This window comes from Styela clava, chromosome 8, assembly GCF_964204865.1.
Source record: "Styela clava chromosome 8, kaStyClav1.hap1.2, whole genome shotgun sequence".
NCBI classification, from domain to species: Eukaryota; Metazoa; Chordata; class Ascidiacea; order Stolidobranchia; family Styelidae; genus Styela; species Styela clava.
Genome location: NC_135257.1, coordinates 13,082,104 through 13,097,206, shown reverse-complemented (window position 1 = coordinate 13,097,206; position 15,103 = coordinate 13,082,104). Strand labels below are relative to the sequence as shown.

Here is a 15,103-nt window from a genome sequence, read left to right as displayed (position 1 = left end):
GCAAAGTAAATATCTGAAATTGAAAATAACTGATAACAATCGAAATGACGAACCAGATGATGCTTAAATAATTGCAGTTCAACCTTATACAGAATACGTACTATAGCAAACAGAATTCTCAAGATAGTCGAGCAATATTCACTGTCGTATACTAGCAGAATGTATTGGCCAAATACGGTAAATAAAAACATCCTATTCATGCTTTAAAAATTAAGTCAAATAAATGCCAATGGAATTTTGTAGGGATTCTAATATTTCAATTGATACTGCCATGGAACTGTTGGTTAGTAGTCTTCTAGCCACAACAGTAGTAACAACACAACATGTCATATACTAGGTAGCCTCATACAAATTGCTAATTTTTTCATATAAATGAATATTTTGAGTTCTTGTGATTTGGCCAAATTCTTTCAAGAGTATGTTCAGCTAATGAACTTGAATACCTTTTACTGTGGAAGAATTGAAATAATATTATAGCAGAATCTAACAGTTATTTTGCTTTTCATGGTGGAAAATATTTTGAAGTTGAATTACATATGAAAATGTGTCAAGATATGTTCTAAAATTGCCTAAGAATATTATTACATGTAATTTGCTCCTTCATTAACTCCCAATGGTTAAAGTTTTAGTGTTACCACTGTCTTTATCCAAACACGTAAAATGAAGGTGTCCATTAGCAAAATACTTTAGATGAACATGTAAACATGATCCTGGTGTAAGTTTATCCAATGTAATTTCAGACAATTTTTGAAATTCACTATCCTCTGATTGTGTTGAATCTTTGAATAATATTTGAACAGAGCATTCTGTTTTATCCAATGGAATCAAATAATCTTCATCTACTGTAAATGGTAAGAAAGTTTTTTCCTTGATAGCCAGATCAGTCTTATCCAAAAGATGTAAATAAATATCAACAGGTGCTGCGGGTATTTCACAATCTTCATCCGCTAATTCAGTATTATCCAGGCTTATTAACAAACCAGCTTCGGTAGCATTACCAAAGGCAATTACTTCAGAAGGTGGTATACTTGATAACATTTCAGATTTTGGTAACAATTTTGAAACCATATCCTGTAATCGTGGAATATTTGATGTTCCGCCACACATTATAACTTTTTTAATATCATTTGCATCAGTATCAAGTAAGATCTCCTTAATTGGTGCCACAAGTGCCTGAAGATGATCATTTACAAGCATTTCAAATCTTGATCGAGAAATATTGCCATTAAAATCTCTCCCATCATATAGAGAATCAATATGGCACGACGCTGATGGCATAGTAGACAAAACATGCTTACACTTTTCTGAGTGGGTTTTAAGCTTACTCATTGCTCTTTTGTTTTGAGCCACAGACATTCTGTTTTCACGTTCAAATATGGATGCAAAGTGATTAGCAATATCTTCTGTCAAAACATCTCCCCCATACTGTTTTGTTATATACTTTTTAATACAGATCATCCCATTGCACACTTCAAGAAGTGTAGCGTCTTCAGTGATTCCTCCAGCACGAAAAACCAATATTTGATACGGTAAGGTTTCCGTAGCATCCATCCCAACGCCATATGCCAAGGCCGCAGCTGATGGTTCACTGATGACTCGCAAAACCTCAAATCCAGCATTGGAAGCAGCATCTGTCAAAGTGTCACGGTAAGATGATGTGTATCCAATAGGAGCAGAAATTACAACCTCATTTACATCGTTACCAGCCTGACTGCGAGCAGTTTCAAAAATATTTTCGAGAATTAGTTTTACGATATGATTCGCAGAATGGGATATGTTTTTTTGTCCATGTTTTACATTGAATACCAGCATTCCATCTTCATTCAAAGAGAATCCCATATCATCTTGAGTACCATTCATTTCTTTTCCACTATAATTGTCCATCCTTTTTCCAAGTAAACTGTTAGCATGACGAACAGTCTCTTGTATATAACGATGTGCCACCTGTTTGGACGAAAACCCAACAAGAGTTTCGTCAGCAAGAAACGTCACCATTGCTGGAGTAAGACGATCACCATGAGAATTTGCAACAACATCAACTTTCCCATTTTTGCTTACAGCAATACAGGCTGATGTGTTTCCCAAATGTACACCAATAGACATGATATTGCAGTATTGAATATTTGAACTACTGCTTATAATATAGTTAAATATTAAATGATCATCTAGTAAAATAAGAACAGAGTGAAAAACTTGAAGGGCTAGGGCTTAGGAATACACCGCACCTCTAATTACTCTGCGTGGGTTCGCAAGTTCGATTGCTGGACTCCTCGCCGTCGTTGGGTGGTTCACGTAACCGCTGGTCGGTTACGGCTTCCTCCACCACCAAGTCCATGCTTCCGAAAACAAACAATATAACTAATCCCATACCCGACTTGGAATGGTACCGTAACAGGACGAGAGGCCGTGGTTCGCCATATGGATAAGCCGTCTCATCGGCTTTCCTCTCCCCCAGGATAAATATGTAAATCCTCCTCCTCCTCATATCAGTATAACCACAATACGTGTATATACAAAATAATATAGGCATATGTGAATTACAACTACCAAATACTGAAATACATATTACAAGACAAGGGGCAGCGCTATCATTACTTCATAAAAACGTTACAAGTACTTTGAGCAGCAAACCGATACTGCGACAACTGAGATGCACAACTGATACATCACTAACAGTATCAAGGGCATAAAGGGTGGATGTGGCCGCTCAGACAAGAAGGTGGCGGTACCGGTACGGTACCGATACACAATTCGCCTGATAAAGTGATATGATTACAGGATTAAGCTGTCTTAAAAGCTTTTTTTAAGGAAATGCCACAAACAACTTCGCATGTGAAAGTACAACATCTCAAAAAACAAAGCAACTAGTAACAAATAGAACAAACACCACAAAAAAGCAGAAAAAGAGGAATTCCAAATGCCCAGCCGCAATAAACATGGAATCACATTTCCCCACAAAAACAGTTTGAGGACACCTTGTGGGTGTTGCGCAACAGGTCAACAACGTCAAGTTCGCCAGGCTGGAAATGTTCAGTTTCTATAATCAGTATAAAATTAAAATAAAAACAAAACAGTCAGTCAAATATGGCTGTATAATAGTTTTAAAGCTAATTATGAATCTCCGAATTTGAACATGCTTTCAAATCTGCTTTTCGAAGTGTCGAAAGAGCCGAATCCGGTAAAGGTATCTTTACTTGTTTCCATGGCGGAATCTTCTTCGCTATTTCCTAAAAGAGCGAAACCAGACCCACTGCGTGTAATATTTCCCCCCTCATTGCTACAAAAGCTGAATGGCATCACCGGCGACGGTGGCATCAATGGTTTTTCGTTTATGTTGGCGTCTTTGAAATCAGGCGAGAGGGCAAAAAATCCAAGTTGGTGCGCTGCGTTTTCTTTCGGCGTTTGAGGAGAATCGGACCACATCATTTTTGAGAAAATAGTGTTGGTTTCCGCAGAATTTGTTTCTCCTTTTGTTAATTGACGATTTTTAGTACTGCCTGGTGGTGGTGCAGATGGAACAGCAAATTGGAAATCTGCCTTCTCATATTCTTCGTCAGGACTCTTGGTTGAAGGTGAAACCATACCAAAAATTCCAAAAGGATTTCCATCGCTGCCCTATTCAGAAGTATATATAAATAAAAATATAACATATTTACAAATGAATAACGTTTCATAGTCGTTAAATGCCTTAAGGAGGGTCGATTCGCAGGTTCGAGTTTCGCGGGAGATAAATGGGCGCGATGATTTTATTTTTAGTCGTAGAAGGGTGTTTCACTATTCAAGTAAATGCATCTGGATAAAATAGACCGATTAACTACGATCCCACTACTGATCTTGACAGGTCGGTGTGTGCCATAAGACGCAAATTCCATCTTTTAGAATTGATCATTGCGTACAAAATCTATACTTGCCAAAAATGACGGCATACTGCTATCAGTGTCAGCTGTTCTTTCTTCCATCTTGGAAGACTTAGAAAATACGTATGTCGGAAATTGGAAGTCATCTTCTGGTGATTTGCACGCACGAGCAAAATTAAATCTATTGATCGGAGTGTTGGCTTGATTATCACTCGATTCCAAATCTATTTTAACCTCGGCAATCGTGCAATCTGGACTTTGCATAGAACACGGAGTATCATCCTGAAAGAAAGTGTCGTGTAAAAATGGAACGCGACCAAAAAACATTTACCATAACTATTCAATTTGGAACAAAACATGTTATTCAACTTATTTTTGCTATAATAAGATAATTAATACTTCTATTTCGATATTGTCGGTAAAAGACGTTACTGCGGCAACTTCATTAGGTGACTGAAATATCGGCTTTGGAAGCGGAATATTATCTTTACTGTCAATCTCTGATATATCCATCTTTTCCTGAACGCCTGTGAAAATATAATACAAGTCCAACTGAAATCACTTTCATTTGTGCAGAACCTATCGTCCATATTGCGTAGCGTGATAAAATATTTCAGAAACTTCCCTATTAGTTTTGTTAAAATGAAAATTGTTTGCATAATATATTCTTGAATTTACTTGATGTAGGCTATATATACTACTATTTATCCACCATAAGCGCGTTCGCCACCGCACTCTGATTACTCTGCGTGGGTTCGAATCCCATGCAGGGATGGTTATGTGCAAGAGGATTGTTGGACTCCTCGCCGCCGTAGGGTGGTTCACGTAACCGCTGGTCAGTTACGGCTTACTCCACCATCAAGTCCATGATCACGAAAACAAATAACTAAGTAATCCCGTACCCGACGTGGAATGGTGACCGGACAAGAGTCCGTGGTTCGCCATATGATTGAGCCGTCCTATCGGCTTTCCTCTCCCCAGGGATAAATATTTAAATCCTATCCTATTCTAGTTGGGGTGGGCAATTAAGCTATCATAATTTAGACACGGTCCTTAATCATTGTTGTAAGAAAACAAACAGACGCATACATCACTGTACGCTACAACTTGCTTTTCTGAGATTACTAATAATTAACCTTATGTTTATTGAGAAAAAAAAGTGATAGAGCGATTTTTAATAAATTTCTCTTTTTTCTGATGCGTTTACAGATGCATAATCACTTCGAGAAAAATCTTCCTCGACTAAAACATTTCATAACAAAAGAATGTCAACTGAATAAGCAGGAATTGTCATGATGTATTTATTTCAACGCCAGCCACGTAATATTAAGAATGGAAAGTTCCCAATACTTTAAACATGTTACAAACTAGATTACAAAACTAGCCGGATGCGCTAACTATTATTCTGTTTTTTACAAAATGACGAATACACATTTTATAATGACTTACTTGGAGGTGAGGTTTCTTGAACCTAGATAAACAAAATATGTAAAAATTAACGATCGATGAATACGACGATAGTAGCAGACTATAACCTTAATCAATGGAAAATATACTGACGTTATGGTTTCCAGCTGACGAAATCCACTTTTGTAGAGAATTTGATCCTTTGATATTTGAAAACTTTGTTATCTGTAAACATGAAAATTGTTACTATTAACACAGAACAAAATTTCATTACAGATGTGCTATGTTTTTTTTTCATGGTAGAACTGATACATCATTTGTTCATAAATCTTCATCGTAACATATATATTGAGTGCAACCTTTGCTTTATATGGCTTGTTGTATATAGGCATCGAAGACATATATTTGAAGTGTCTATTTGGTGTGCAATGGCTATCTGATTATAAACAACCACATAATGGAAAAATGAAAATATACCGATCCGCTGCTTCCTTTTGCTAGACAGCTCAATGACTGCGATCGTGATATCGGCAAAGTGTTGCTGGAAGCTGCTATCTAAAAAACATTAGGCACCAATTCAACATCTCTTTTCGAATATTTTCATAATTACAGTATGAATCATTTGTAGTTGTGTTTCAGCTCTGAGAAAAAACTACCGAATAAATATTTATAATGACTGGACAAATTTAATTCAAATTTTCAAGCTCTTTTTAAGAATATCGATCGACGAGGAATTATCATTAGAATTAGTTATTTCGTGCCATTAGTGAAAACATCATAGTGTTTCATATAAAAACGCATATCAAAACCATGCTGCTATAATGTGGAAATGAACCTCATTTCGCAAAGAGTAAAAAGAACAAAGTTTTTCTAACTTTAATTGTTGGTGTCGAGTCCTTCAGTTTTAACGAATCTTTCAAGTTTGGAACGCTTCTAACGAAATTACGAAGAGGCGACGTCAAATTGCTTTGCATCTTTTGAAAACCTTTGAAATTCTGAAATATTCGGAAAACGCAAATTTTAAAATATTAAATCACAACACAATCTGGAATTACGTGGAATATTTCTTTACTCACCGTTGACGATTTGAAAATACCTCCAAGCTTGCTGGTAAATGACCATCTTTTGGTAGATTCTAGAGGAGATTTTGCTTGAATATTTTTCGTAACAAGGAGAGTAGGAGATGAAGCGGCTTTACGTAATTCTTCTGACGCAATACGTTTTTTTTCTTTTTCCAATTCTATTTTACGTTTGTTTTCTTCTTCTACCTTCTGAGAAAGTTGAAAGAAGAAATATAGTAGTAGACTTAGTTGTGTAGTGTAGACTCATTTATTTACTAAATCTGCCTGACCTGCGCTGCTATTCTCTTGATATCCAACTTTGTTTCTTCTATTTTTTGCTGAATTGACTTTATCGTACTCATTCGCACTCTTCGTTCAAGATATTTTTTCGCACTATGAATGAAAAATCCACGTCGTTAATGAATAATAAGCACAAATTTTGAACCAACCACATTTTTCAATGATTTTCAACTTACAGTGAAACCCCCCATTCATGTAAAGTCTTGAACTTTTGAGCATTTTCGCATTTTTGTTGTTCTATTTTGAAAAAAAATGGTAGCGATTATATTTACTGTAACATATATTCGCGAGATATAATAACATGTTAAAGTCGTCGTGTTATCAGCAATACAGTAGCTTGTCACAATCATAAAAACGTTCTATATTGCTGGCCACGCCACAAGCTTTGTCGACTCTGGTATTTGGAAATTCGAGGATGATGTAAAAAAACAGTATATGGATGGTCATTTGGGGAGTGTTTTATAAAATATATAGTTCGGAGATCGTGTATTTTCTGATCCCGCAATGGCGCAAACAAGATAGATTTTCATATGAAATTGACATATTATATGAAAAATTTGTGATTACCGAAATCTTTTCTAGATAACGTTTATTCAGTAACCTATAACAAATGCTGAATTACCGGGAAACAAAGATCGGGTTAATAAGTTATTTCAAAACATCCCATCGTAAAATATTATTCAAATAATTACTTATTCAAATTTGAATGAATGAAATAATATTATAATTCTCTTTCCTGCTCTCAGCTGCTCCAATGAAACAATTTCACCGTCAATAATATCAATTTCTTTCAAAACATCAGCCTTTTTTATTTCCATTCTCCGCGTTTCGTCTTGCAATTGCATTAGCTCCGATGCACCCGGAAACGACTTGTAAATTCTTTTATAATTTTCAAGCTTTTCCTCCTGTCCATTTATCTTTTGTTCAAGTTCCAATCTTAAAAATATCCAATACATAATTACGTAAATTAGTATTATTCAATTTTATTGTCTTAACTAAAGGTTTGATCTTAACAAGTGTTCTGCTCTCCATTCCGGGCTCAAAGTATACCTCTGAAGTAACCAAAACCACGGATATTGTGAAAGAAATTTCAATTAATATTGTGAAAGAAATTTCACAATTGGTATTCATTTATTTAAAAATCGTTTGTATTGAAGTCAGAGATGAAACTCAGATCGGGTCATTTCCTACAAACTCTCTTGCAAATATGATTTCATTAGACCGATGCGTATGCGGACCGATGACCGGATGAGCGCAACTTTCAGTGAGGAGCGAATAAAGTGATGTACATAAATATGGCAACGCGACTTTTATCATAAATAGAAATTTGATAACGCAACATCCACAATTTCGAAAAATATTGTAACTGCTAAATGTGTTAAAGTAAATTGTATTCAACATGATGTTATCTATACGGCTATGACTTATTTATGCTTCATTGTCAATAAAATCGAAAATTCCTTCAGGGATGTCCGCGCCTTATAGGCTGTTAGTCCGCTTCTTAACGTTGTATTACAACTTATGGATGCAATTTATTAGGAGACGTTTTTTAGAAAATTTCACAAATGCATCTCAGAAACCTTTGCCTATCACCTTTTAATACGACTACTACAATTTATATATTTAAGGCATAAACGAATTAGGAAGGGTGGAAAATTGAACTGCGTGATGATAATAAAATGTGATCAAAAAACAAATATATATTAACAGAAACTTCCCTATAATTTTCTAAATATATGTGTGTACAGTATATCATTAGCGAAGATATTGGTTTCTGATCCACCAACCAAACAATTCTATTCCTTCAACTTTATATCGGGTCACATATTCTTAAAGTAACAAAGCGAACCTTCTTTTGGCCTTTTCCTCTACTATTTTCTGCAGCTCTTCAGCTTTTGCATTTGTATGTTCATCCAAGAGTCTATCATTTTCCTTTATCCTTCAAAATATAAAAAGAAACACTTTTTGTATATTTTCTGGTTTATAAAGTTTCTCAAATATTGGTCTCATCCATCCACTCCATCCAGGTTAATAGTAATTAATCGTTTTTTGATCATTTGAGAAAATATATCATTGGTTCTGTACTCAGTAACAAAGTCTTTTTGACAAATTCTCTATTCTGCAGGTGGGTATGATTTAGTTAAGTCTTATGACTCATGTTAACATTCTCTTATCAACGGGAGCAAATAGTTCCGTAATTTAGGGAAGTAAAACGCAATGAATTTCTTCAATACTGTAAACAACTGTTATGGTCATTTTGTACGCGTAATACCAATATTTATAACAGTACGCAACCTTTCGAGAGTTCGTTTCTGATTCACATAAACTTCGTGCATTTGTTTCACAGCCTCATCAAGCTCTCTTGTTTTATCTTGAAATATATGAATCCTCTCTCTTTTACTCCACAATTCTTCCCGAAAACCTAAACAAGTGGGAAAAATTCAATCAATGTCTCGTCAACGGAGAAACCGATTTGGCTCATACGTTGGTAAGTAGGAAAAGTTCAAGCCAAAAGTATCAATTTTGACAATGTTAGCAGCTTGTTAATTTGAGCTCCGATCTGCAAACTATTGAACTAAATGTGCATTTCATACCAAAACCCGACAAGACATTGCGTCTATTCTAACGTGCCTTGTTGGCCCTTCCCAGGATAAAATTGACGGCCACATCCGACGTAATCGACTTAGATATAAATTATAGAAAGGAAGAAAACTTTCGAAGCCCGCAAATTTTGAGTCAAAGGAATTAGATTAGACTATTTCGAAGATACCGGTAGTGTTAGACTTACTTTTTATTATTTCTTCTTCCTTTTTTATTTTTCGTCGCTTTTCCTGTACATCTGCATTGAGCTCATTTAAAAACTTTTGCAACGCGGAAGGAGCACCGCTACCTGAAAACATAGCCATGGCTTTTATAAAAGTGAATTAGCAAGTAGGCAACTCCTACGACGACGTCAATGAATGGTGTCTATAATCATTATGACATCCTATACGTAACAATGACCATTTAGCAATAAATCAACTTCGTCGTAACAATGCCAATTTGTGCAGTCGCTCATAGACACTTCTTTCGCTCAGACTGATATTCAAGCAGGGTTGGTTGAGAATTTTTCAAGCGTCAGGGAAACGTCCATGAACCTTTCCCCCAGCATCGACTTCCTCGTTTACTTCGTGACATTGGCCAATCAGCGAATTGCAAAAAGTGACGTAACAATGCTCCCTTTTCGCATCCGCTCAGACACTTTTCTCACTCATACAGATTTTCAATCGTGGTCGTAAACATTACCTAGTTTTCGCATTTTTGAACTCTATTGGTTAGTTTTCAGTTGTGTTTTGGAAACTTAAATGTAAATCAGATAATTCAATGGTCACCCTGTCTTCCTAGGAGTTTTAATTTAATTGCAGTTATAAAAATTAGTGTAGAAATAGCTGTGATAGACTAGGCTAAAATTATTCAACGGTACTTTTAAAAAACAGATTGTTGTATGCGATGAATCATAATGATGGTTTGAAACACATACCCCATTTCACAGGCGCCAACTCGCAAAAGCACTCTTAAAATAGCCTCAAAAAATTTCCTCTCTCCCGGGATAAAAATTTGCAAATCCTAATCTACCTTCCTTGTGACTAATGTATATTAACCATTTTTTCACATTCCACCTTTGAAAACAGCACTGCGTCATAGGGTGTCACAGCTCTACACATAGGGTGTCATGGCGGTGTGGCTCATCGTACCAAGCGTTAGGATTCATAAACCTCAATATTAGGAATACGCTCGCCACCGCACATGGATGGTTATGTGCGAGAGGATTGCTGGACTCCTCGCCGTCGTAGGGTGGTTCACGTAACCGCTGGTCGGTTACGGCTTCCTCCACCACCAAGTCCGTGCTTCCGAAAAAAAAATAACTAACTAATCCCATACCCGACATGGAATAATACGGTAACTGGACGTGGCCGTGGTTCGCCATATGGTCAAGCCGTCTTATCGACTTTCCTCTCTCAGGATAAATATTTAAATCCTATCATAAATCACCCCTGTAGTTTTCTGTCAATCCCTTCACTCGTGAGTAATGATTGTTCATATGTATGTTTGATTTGCACATGGTGATGAATGAATACTAGATGCAGTAGTATTCATTCATCACCATGTGCAAATCAAACATACATATGAACAATCATTACTCACGAGTGAAGGGATTGACAGAAAACTACAGGGGTGATTTAGGAACCGGATTTGAATCCGAACGCCAACAATCCCTTACAAATCAATGAAGCATAGTGTCGTATATAAATACTTTTGAACAATTTTCGTTTCCAAGTACGCCATCGTTCTGTCCGTCGACTCAGGAGGAAGTTTTTAGGCATTCATAAATCAAGGTAAAATCAGTATACCAGAATTCTTTGAAGTATTGGAAGAAATATTTGAAAATTATCAAATAACAAAAGACATGAAATTGGGATATACTACTTTAATTTATAAAAAGGGAGAACCAGACCAAATAGAAAATTACAGACCAATAGCATTATTGAATACAGACTATAAGATCTTTACAAAAATATTGGCAAATAGGTTAAAAAGTGTATTACCTGACATCATAGATAGACATCAGTATGCAATTCCGGGAAGAAGAATATCTGAAAATCTCATTTTGTTGAGGGATTTATGTACTCAAGAACATAATAAACATGGAGAATCGAATCGATAGAGGAATTCGTCAAGGAGATCCGTTAAGTTTATTTTTATTTATCATAGCAATTGAACCTCTCCTAATTAAAATTAATTCCCATAAAGAAATTATTGGCTTAAAAATACCACACAACAGAGAAATTAAACACATTAGTTATGCAGACGATGTCACATTGACTCTATGTAACAAAAGCTCTGTATATTCTGCAATGGATTTGATGACAAGATTCAAATTAGCAACTGGAATGAAGTTGAACATAGAGAAGACTAAACTTTTAAAATTAGGAATATGGAGCAATCCTAATTTTTTTTCACAAGTACCTGTTGTCTTGACTTTAAACATACTTGGAGTGGTGGTTTCAAATCATGATACCTGCGATGAAAACTGGCAATACTGTTTAGATAATGCAAAAACTGTCATAGATGAACTTTCAAATATTCCATTATCATTAGATGGTAAATGTCTGATAATAAAATTGAAAATTCTACCTTTGTTTTTATACTGTGCAAGATTATATCCCATCCCATTAAAAATTGCAAAACAAGTGAATGTTTATATTTAACAAGAAAAGTTTATATTTAATGGCAGAAACATATTGAAAATTGAGACACTGTGCAAAAACAAGGCTGTTGGAGGCTATGACATGATAAATATTCCTTTACTATGTGTTTATATGTAATGACTGCATTCGACTATTATTGTGATAGGATTAGTAACAAAATTGAGTATTGTAGACAATCAGCATTCAATATTATTGAATATAATATTGGACAACAACTTTGTTTATTACTTAATATACCGATTAATAATAATGTGACACATGCTTTTTTTCCTTATAAATATTATGGAGAGTTGCTTAATTTTCTTAGACAATATAACATAACCGGGGATGATTTAAAACAAGGAAAACATAGGGTACTATATAATAAAATTGTGAATAAATTGAAGGGCGGAAACAGAATTGTATTTCTTCGTAATGGTACAATTGAAGGAGCCTGCTCTGAAATACATTGTAAGATATTGTCCAATAACATAAAAACTTTCAATTTTAAATTAATGTGGGATATTCTTTCTGTTAAAGTAAAGCCCAGAATTAAACATATTTCTGGGAATGATTTATGTGTGTTTTGCACACAAGAACCTGAGTTTGTTTCTCATTTATTTTGGAAATGTCCTTTTACGCAAAATGTTTTTGATTATATTTTTTCTGTTGCATTAAAAATCAATCATTGTGTACTGAATAATAATTACATGACTTGTATTTTACTAGATTTAACTCACCTATGTTATTCACATTTGTCCAAAATAGAACGGAATGCTATAATATTATTATTTTGCACTGCCAGACACAAAATTTGGCTTGAAAGGAATACAGTAATTTTTCAAAAAGTTAATCCAAATGTTAGCAATGTAATCATGAGAATTAAGAAGTCACTTATAGCAAGAAGAAATATAGAAAAGTTGAGACAATATCCTAATTTTACAAGAGAACTAGATATCATTTATAATAACTTGTGAATTTTTAACGATGTGATATATAGTATCAAAACTAATAGATATTAAAATTTTTTTTTAATAATTAATACTAAAAAATATAAATAATGATCAAACATTATGGATTATGGAAATTACATGATGGACATATCAATGGCAATGGGATACTATGGACAATACAATCAATGGACTGTAATGAAATGCTTTGTTATTTTTGTATACTTGTTGTTGTTGTTGTTGTTCATATATTATTTTATGATTTTTATATATTGCATAAACCACATTGTGGAATCATAAAAAAAAAAAAAAAAAAAAAAAAAAAAAAAGTATACCTTTGTGAGTTTTGTTCATAATACCAGGCATTCATAAATCAAGGTAAAATCAGTATACCTTTGTGAGTTTTGTTCATAATACCGGGCAGGCCAACAGCGCAAGCTTGTGATTTGCAGGGCTACGTTAGGAATTCACAACTCATACTATTTTCAAATTTTGGCCAGTATGCATGGTATGGCCATTCAGCGATTGGCGACCATGGATCAGATTCCTGAATTCCGTGTCTGTCCTGCTTGGGAATGATCATTAGTAACTGGATAGACTCAACTGATTCAGGGTATTAAATATTACTGTATTATTTCTTATCTTCAATTGCAAATACAGAAATTAAAACTGCAAAAAATATTTTTACAGCCCTCTAAACTGTTAAAGCTTTTTTGAACACTACAGAACTAAGTCTGCAAGTCAACGTTGGTAGGCTGAATTTCTTGCTTTTGGACATAATTTGAAAGATATTTGGGAAGAAAATTTGTAGGCTTTTATAATAACAGAATGACCACTGATCAGACCAGACAAATTTTTGAACAACTTTTAAAAGATACAGGAAGGTAACTACATTTTCATTCTATAGAGTTAATGGCTGCCTTCTTTGTCAGCATCATTATTTCTCAGCTACTAATCCATTCATTTGTTATATCTTTAGGCAGTTAGGGTACATCTATGCCTCTGGCAAACTTGTGATGTTATAGTCTAGTTATTTTTCGACGGCATTGACTAATAAATTATATTTCATTCATTTATTCTGTTTATTATATTGAACATACTGCTGTACTGACATGCCTCATTGATAAACAAATTTTCATAATTTTCGTGAAGCAACTGTAGAGTTACTTGGTGCAATTTTTTATTGAAAATAGTGTTTTTGGAATCTGATCTTCTCATCTCCCATGACATCAGTACAAAAGAAAATATTTAATTTGACCAATACATTTACTGTTTTGACTGCAATTTTGATATATTTATTTTCAGTAAAAAGAATGGAAAAGAAAGAAGTGAAATGGTAAGTTTTCTGTTGCATTTCTCTATCTGCTGATCTGGCATGAAAGTTTAAATTGGAAAAATGCACGACAAAGCTTGTTCCAAGTCTTAAATTTATAATATCAACTAAAGTTACATCATAGTAATCTGTCAGTTATGAACCCTCCTATGCAATGAAAAAAATGCGGTTCTACTAAATTCAGATCTGAATCATTTTTGAAGTTATCTCAACAATATTTGTACAATACTTGAGAATTCTATGATCTGGCTTGTAGTGATGTACCATAATGTATACTGGAAATGAAATCACACATTTGTTTAACATAAATTAATTAGAAAATATTTGTTTGACTCATTTGAGTGACTAGATATTATTAATGTTTTGTTGATTTTAGTTGCCCTCGAATAATATATTTCATTATTTAGGCTGAAAACTTGAAAAGAAGTTTGACGAAGGATGACCCATTACTTGAAAGTAATACATACGATGGAGAAGCTGAAAAAAATCTTAAAAATTTGAGAAATAATGGAATGACTAAAGGAAAGGAAAATAAAGATACAGGGTAAATTGTTGAATCTCAAATTCATAGGTATTAAATTTGGTGATAAATAATAAAATAATTTAAAAAGACCTGAAATTAAATTCTCAACATTTATCTAGGCTCATTCTTATATTCATTATTATTAATTAAGGTTTGGTTGAACTTAGATAATATTATAGAGTACAAACAATGCCACTTGCCATTATTCAGTTGTTTGCAAATGTTGATATACTTCCATATGGACTACCGGTAATATGAAAAATTGTTCTCATTCATAGTGAAGTCAACTATCAGCGCCAGCTAGTTTGTCATGAATATTCCAATCTTTCCATCAGACTACTTGACCAGTTGAAGAACAGTCATTTCGCCTTGGACTTCTGCATATTTTTTTAACAATATTAGTTTTTATTGTACAAGTTTTTAGTTTTTATTGTACAATACAAG

At 34.3% G+C, this 15,103-nt stretch overlaps 3 protein-coding genes across 4 annotated transcripts in view; 1 reads left to right on the top strand and 2 right to left on the bottom strand.

Moving 5' to 3' along the window:
- Positions 1 to 12: 12 nt before the first annotated feature.
- On the bottom strand, positions 13 to 2,403 carry LOC120345284 (heat shock 70 kDa protein 14-B-like). Its single transcript, XM_039414663.2, has one exon. It carries the CDS (start codon positions 2,101 to 2,103, stop codon positions 604 to 606), a length of 1,500 nt encoding a protein of 499 aa, XP_039270597.2. The 5' UTR covers positions 2,104 to 2,403; the 3' UTR covers positions 13 to 603.
- A 644-nt stretch (positions 2,404 to 3,047) lies between these two features.
- On the bottom strand, positions 3,048 to 9,755 carry LOC120345286 (uncharacterized). Its single transcript, XM_039414665.2, has 14 exons — positions 9,414 to 9,755; positions 8,921 to 9,047; positions 8,475 to 8,564; positions 7,364 to 7,561; positions 6,802 to 6,864; positions 6,616 to 6,718; positions 6,341 to 6,535; positions 6,140 to 6,259; positions 5,742 to 5,819; positions 5,418 to 5,489; positions 5,307 to 5,328; positions 4,257 to 4,384; positions 3,912 to 4,139; positions 3,048 to 3,615 (listed from the first exon to the last, which is right to left on the bottom strand). Exons 1-14 carry the CDS (start codon positions 9,529 to 9,531, stop codon positions 3,112 to 3,114), a joined length of 2,046 nt encoding a protein of 681 aa, XP_039270599.2. The 5' UTR covers positions 9,532 to 9,755; the 3' UTR covers positions 3,048 to 3,111.
- A 1,132-nt stretch (positions 9,756 to 10,887) lies between these two features.
- LOC120345914 (uncharacterized) overlaps positions 10,888 to 15,103 on the top strand; it is a 29,916-nt gene continuing 25,700 nt past the window's right edge. Inside the window, exons 1-5 of one of the 2 annotated variants that reach the window (XM_078115155.1) lie at positions 10,888 to 11,001; positions 13,256 to 13,416; positions 13,494 to 13,687; positions 14,109 to 14,139; positions 14,544 to 14,680. In XM_078115155.1, the coding sequence (XP_077971281.1) occupies positions 13,632 to 13,687; positions 14,109 to 14,139; positions 14,544 to 14,680 (224 nt within the window). In that variant the 5' untranslated portion in view covers positions 10,888 to 11,001; positions 13,256 to 13,416; positions 13,494 to 13,631. Of the gene's footprint in view, positions 11,002 to 13,194; positions 13,417 to 13,493; positions 13,688 to 14,108; positions 14,140 to 14,543; positions 14,681 to 15,103 lie in introns of those variants that run through there. The other variant, XM_078115156.1, reaches the window with a different exon arrangement.

What these genes read in the sequence shown, in the direction of transcription:
- LOC120345284 (XM_039414663.2), bottom strand. Translation starts at nt 2,103, where the DNA reads ATGTCTATTGGTGTACATTTGGGAAACACATCAGCCTGTATTGCTGTA.
- LOC120345286 (XM_039414665.2), bottom strand. Translation starts at nt 9,531, where the DNA reads ATGGCTATGTTTTCAGGTAGCGGTGCTCCTTCCGCGTTGCAAAAGTTT. An exon ending in CAGAAACGAACTCTCGAAAG is followed by an intron (nt 8,565 to 8,920) that starts GTTGCGTACTGT and finishes TATATTTTGAAG; the next exon opens with GATAAAGGAAAATGATAGAC. An exon ending in TCATTGGAGCAGCTGAGAGC is followed by an intron (nt 6,865 to 7,363) that starts AGGAAAGAGAAT and finishes TTTTTTCAAAAT; the next exon opens with AGAACAACAAAAATGCGAAA.